Source organism: Populus nigra, chromosome 7 (assembly GCF_951802175.1).
Source record: "Populus nigra chromosome 7, ddPopNigr1.1, whole genome shotgun sequence".
Classification (NCBI taxonomy): Eukaryota; Viridiplantae; Streptophyta; class Magnoliopsida; order Malpighiales; family Salicaceae; genus Populus; species Populus nigra.
In genome coordinates, this window is record NC_084858.1 from 22,415,908 (window position 1) to 22,422,123 (window position 6,216).

General features: G+C 35.7%; 1 protein-coding gene across 1 annotated transcript; it reads left to right on the forward strand.

Annotated features, from left to right (window-relative positions):
- Window positions 1-640: 640 nt before the first annotated feature.
- LOC133698598 (2-methylpropanoate--CoA ligase CCL4-like) lies at window positions 641-2,675 on the forward strand. The gene has a single exon (XM_062121577.1). The coding sequence runs from the start codon at window positions 750-752 to the stop codon at window positions 2,412-2,414; it is 1,665 nt and encodes a 554-aa protein (XP_061977561.1). The 5' UTR covers window positions 641-749; the 3' UTR covers window positions 2,415-2,675.
- The last annotated feature ends 3,541 nt before the right edge of the window (window positions 2,676-6,216 follow it).

Sequence of the window (6,216 nt, forward strand, 5' to 3'; positions counted from 1 at the left end):
TTATTTATTTTTAAAGATAATTTAATTATTTTAACACACTTTAAAAATATAAAAAAATCAAATTATCCTTAAACAATCTAGTAATAATTAATGATGCTCATGAAAATATTGTATTACTTTTAATAGTGATACTATTGTTTTTTTCTGGTTAAGAATAGTAAAATATTCCATCTACAATATGATGTGCCGGACTCCATAATGAAATATTAATTTCTTTTTTTTTTTATAATTGTACTCGGATTATAATTATAATGTAATTAATTAAATGCATTTTAATTACTGTAGAATTTAGTTTTATTGCGAATTCTAATGATCAAAATATTATCAATATCTTATTTTTTTAAGTCAACAACTCACTCCTGTTTGGTACGGTTCCTTCCTTTTATGTTTTTTCATGTCTGAAAACAAAGAAAGCATGAGAAAAAAAAAAAAATCTTATATAGAGATATTTTTACCATGAATTTTTTTTATATCTTTGTGTCTATTTTTTTTATTTAAAAAAAGATGTTAAAAAATATCTAATATCTTTAGTTATTCTCCGGTCACGTTTTTCTAGTTAAGTACATGCATTGACATTTAAATCGTAAAAGAATCCCTTAGTACTCTATAAATCACAATAGAATTATAATTAGACTTCCTCCACATAAATACACTCCTCACTCTTAGTAAATGTCGTCGGATCCTTGTGGCTTTTTATAACACAACACTTCCAGACTATTCCACAGAGAGAGAGAGAGAGACTCAGAGTTATGGATGAGCTGAGACCAAGACCAGCAAACTCCTATGCTCTAACTCCTGTAGGCTTTTTGGACAGGGCAGCGATAGTGTATGGTGATTGCCCCTCCATCATCTACAATAACATATCCTACACCTGGTCCCAGACCCACCGTCGATGTCTCCAACTGGCTTCATCTCTATCATCCATCGGTCTGAACAACGGCCATGTCGTCTCTATCTTAGCCCCCAATATCCCTGCCATGTACGAGCTCCATTTTGCAGTCCCTATGGCCGGCGCCATCCTCAACACCCTCAACACTCGCCTTGACGCGCGTACCATCTCCCTCCTCCTCTGTCACGCCGAATCCGAGCTCCTCTTTGTAGATCTTATGTCTGTCTCCTTAGTCAACGAAGCTATCTCCCTGCTTCCATCCAGCGCCAAACCTCCACTCCTCGTCCTCATAACCGATGATGATGAGGTCCTCCCCCAACAACCATCACCTACCATTCACTTCTACGATACTTACGAAGGGTTGTTGGAGAAGGGTGATCCTGCCTTCAACTGGACCCGTCCCAAGAATGACTTTGACCCTATTGTACTGAACTATACATCAGGCACGACCTCATCTCCTAAAGGCGTGGTGCACTGCCACAGGGGTCTCTTCATCGTGACCCTTGATTCGCTTGTTGATTGGTCATTCCCGAAACAGCCTGTCTTCTTGTGGACCCTGCCCATGTTTCATTCCAATGGATGGAGCTATCCCTGGGGCATGGCTGCCGTTGGTGGAACCAACATATGTCTCCGTAAATTCGATGCACCCACCATCTATGGTTTGATTAAAAAGCATGGGGTGACTCACATGTGTGGTGCACCTGTGGTTCTCAACATGCTATCAAACTCTCCTACCAATATGGAACCTTTAAAGAATCCAGTCCATATTATAACAGCCGGGGCTCCACCACCGGCCACCATACTGTCCCGCACGGAGTCCTTGGGGTTCGTAGTGGGACATGGTTATGGGCTGACAGAAACTGGTGGGATTGTTGTCTCGTGCGCCTGGAAACGGCAGTGGAATCTTTTTCCCGCAACTGAGAGAGCGAGGCTGAAAGCAAGGCAAGGAGTGAGAACAGTTGGAATGACTGAGGTGGACGTGATGGATCCTGTGACAGGAATGAGCGTGAAACGAGATGGATTAACACTTGGTGAGATTGTTCTAAGAGGTGGGTGCATCATGCTGGGTTATCTCAAGGACCCAGTAGCTACAGCCAAGTGTATGACAGAGAATGGTTGGTTCTGCACTGGAGATGTAGGTGTGATGTTTCCTGATGGTTATTTAGAGATCAAAGATCGATCGAAGGATGTCATCATTAGCGGTGGAGAGAACTTGAGCAGCGTAGAGGTTGAGTCAGTGCTATACACATTTCCAGATATTAACGAGGCGGCGGTTGTGGCACGACCCGATGAGTTTTGGGGCGAGACGCCCTGTGCGTTTGTGTCTTTGAAGGAGGCCTGTTGTAGGATCCCAACGGAGAAGGAAATCATTGAACATTGCAGGGGTAGGTTGCCACATTACATGGTGCCCAAAACAGTGGTTGTTAAGGAAAAACTGCCCAGGACATCAACTGGGAAGATCCAAAAGGCTGTGCTTCGAGACATGGCCAAGGCAATGGGCTCGTCAAGAGCCAGTCGCATGTGATATAGATCACGTTCATACGAGTGGAGCTTGTCCTATGAATGCAGCAGTTCATTAATTACTTCTATTCTAAAAAAAATCATGTGTATGAAGCAAGCAAGCTGCATTGCATATTTAAAACTGTATCCGTGTCCATCACCAGCAGAAATGTGTGGTGTTTTTTGTGTGGGTGCGCGCGCGCGCAGTTTGACGATATTGCAGTTTGTTTCCTTCTGTCTTCTCTCTTTGATCAATCGATTCAAGAGTTCGTCTTTTTTTTGGGAAGTGATTAGTTCAATTAATTTGGGTTTTGACTTTCGGATGGACGGCAAAAAAACAGCTCTGTTGATCCACCCCGGTAGAATAGACAGAAGTAGGAAAGAAATTTTGAAAATATCTTAATAAAAAATTTAAATGTACGAAAATAGAAACATGGTTTATTATATGTCTGGTAGAGGGTTAGCGCAGAGTAAAATTTATGTTGATCATGTATTTTTAAGGGAAGATAATGATGACCCCTCAAAACCCTCTTTTTGGTAGGTAAAATTTAAATTTCAAAGCAGTTTTTTTTTTTAAAATGATTTTCAAAGTACATTTTCAAATTAATGTTTTTTTGATGGTTCTAATACAAGGATGTCAAACTTATATATATATAAAATAAAATTGATTCAGTATTTTTCAGATGAAACTGTTACCAAACACATTCTTAACTTTCTTGGCCGGCGCATTTTTAATGGTAGGTGTAAGGTGTTCCAATTTGATCGTTGCGTGCAAAGAGAACAGACAACCACATGAAATAATCCCTCCGCATACTTCCTTTAGCATGTCTATGAAGACGGTGACCATTTACAAATGCTAGCAAGCAATTCATGGAAAGATGGGGTGACAGTTTTGTCCATTTTGTAATGGACAAATGCAAGTGTTGTCTTTTCGTGTTAAATTATTTACATTTGCAAGATTTACATTTCTGAACCCAAAACTTAACTTCACACTATTGGCGTGCCGATCAATCACGTGAGAACCTATTATAAAAATTCAACTACAATATAAAATCTTTTTATAAAAAATTAAGAGAATCTAAAAATCAGAAATATTATGAATTGTATGTTAGATTATCTATCATTCTCTTTTTTTTTTCCTCCAAATACTTTTGAATATCTATCTCTATATATTCAAAATACTAAAAAAAATAGATAGATACATTAAAATCCATAACATCCCCAGTGGCAAGTTGTAAACCGTGCCAATAAAAATAAGGAGCAACAAATAACCCGAATGAATTGAATCCATCTGTATACAACTTAAGACGCACGTTCCTTGATTCAGCTGAAAAGTGAGAATGCACATTGTTAAGGTGTTTTCATGCTTCACCGTCAGAAGAATGCATCATTACTCCATCCACCGCATCATGTGATTGGTGTCATTTATGTGCTCAACAGTCTTTTTGGTGACATAAATAACCTCTGCAGTCTATGTATAATTAGGAAGTATCTAAGTTTTTTATATGCTACAATAGTCTTTCCCATGCCAGTTTTGAGTTTTTAACGGGAATGCCTACATGTCATGCACTTGGTCAGATTAGCATTTTCAAGGAGTACATCATACAGAAGTTTGGATATATGTCAATTTTCTAGTATACTAAACCGAAGGGTTTCATCATAGACTTAGCAGCATAAAAGTTCTCTTTCAGCCTGTCCCCTTTAGGTAAAACGCTTCTCGTCCATTCGACAATTCTATCATAACTGACCTTACTCAACCCATAATCCGACTTGATGGTAAACACATGTATAACAACCAATAATTTATTGTGCCTTGTGCAACCATCCCATAAAAGTTCATCAGAATCTTTCAATAGATAAAACAAAACCTGATGCATCTGCATGAGGTTCTTCTTCTATGATTGGACATTGACTGACATTACCTTGATTCACTCTCGTTGCACCCATAATCATATTCCTGTAAGGATCACTGTTGTCATTTATAACACCATGCACATTGCTAGCACCAGAAGTTGACTCAACCATCCTTTCTACCATGCTTTCGTTATAAACAAATAGTTCTCTGTGTGCATACCAACATAGGTAATCCTCCATGAACCCTTTGTGTAGAAGATACATCCTTACGACATCTTGATGAAGAAACTTTTTATTTTTACACATTTTACATGGACACCTAATACCGCTTTCACTAATATTTCTCAGAATAGATATTGCGAAATTAATAAAACTCTGAGCTCCATTACAATAATCAATACTCTACAATCTTTGGGGTGAATCTTGATATATCTATGAACGATCATCCATGACTTCTATTGAACATCTATAAAATAATGATGACAACATGTATTAATTAACTACGTTAAGCAAATAAATATGCAAAAATATTGATTTAGCTAAGATTATCCAACTTACTTTCAAACTTCTTTTAAATATTCATTATCAATTATCTACGTGCATACAAATTTATACACGTTAATTTATGAAAATTACAACTTGACAATAAAATTGACAAAAATTAAAACGAACCTGTTAAACAAGCTATTATTTATTTCATCACAACACACCTAAGTCGGTAATTCGATATAAGTTTCAATAATTTACAAACAAATATAATTTTATAAAATCTAAAACAAACCACAACAAGTACAAAATTATAAATCCATATTGCAAGTTTGTTTGAGAAAAAATATTAAAACAAATAAACACCCAAACAAATATATATACAAAATTATAAATCCATATTCAATAATAAAATTGACATTTTAAAATTGTGTTACAATTAGAAAAAATAAATTTACTTACTAAAAATAAAAAATCCACAATAAATAAAACAAGGATGATATGACTAGAAAAGTTAAAGATGGATGAGTTATGTTGAGATGAGGAAGGATGTTTTGGGGGGGGTTGTTTATATGCAGTGGGGAAGAAGAAGTAGAAATAGGGGAGGGGAGGGTCGATGGTTAGGTCTTATATTAAATATTACCAATGGATTTAATGATGAAATGATTCTACCTATAAATCCATCGATGATTTTGTTGGTGTATTAGACATGACACTGTACGGACATCCCTGTTTGAATCCTATTGTAATTTCGTCGGTAAAATCATCCACAATCACCAATATCATCTTTGATTTAGAACCAAGAAAGAGACTATCCAACCATCATTATGTATATAAACATTATAATAAACATGAAATAACTTGAATCAAATTAAAATAAGAAGTTTTTCAAACTAAAGAACCAGTTTTCCGTCACTGCGATCGATTTCAATCACATATATGTTTATATACATGTACATATATCTATATTACCATCGTTGCGATCAATTACACATTACATACAAATTGCTTGCCTCATAGACAATTTTTTATGACAAGTGGATTTACACAAAAAAATATAAATTTATTGTAAATAGTTTGAACAAGTTTGCTTTTTCATTGAAGGACTCCTTTAGTAGTTGTTCCCATCTTTGAAAAGCCTTACCTATCAAGTAAGATAGCTAGATGAAAAGTGTTATTGGTTGAACATGATATTTGATTTAGAACCAAGAAAGAGACTATCCAACCATCATTATGTATATAAACACTATAATAAATATGAAATAACTTGAATCAAATTAAAATAAGAAGTTTTTCAAACTAAAGAACTGAATTCTTCAAAGAAGAACACGATACAATTTTGGCAGAGTTTTTAACACAAATCCGACTCTAATTTTGGACAACAATTCAACCATTTTCACTTTTTTTGGGAGACGTCTATTATATACATATTTATAAAAACTTATGTTATCTTTCCAAATCCTTAAAGAACAACTCATTTGGACATC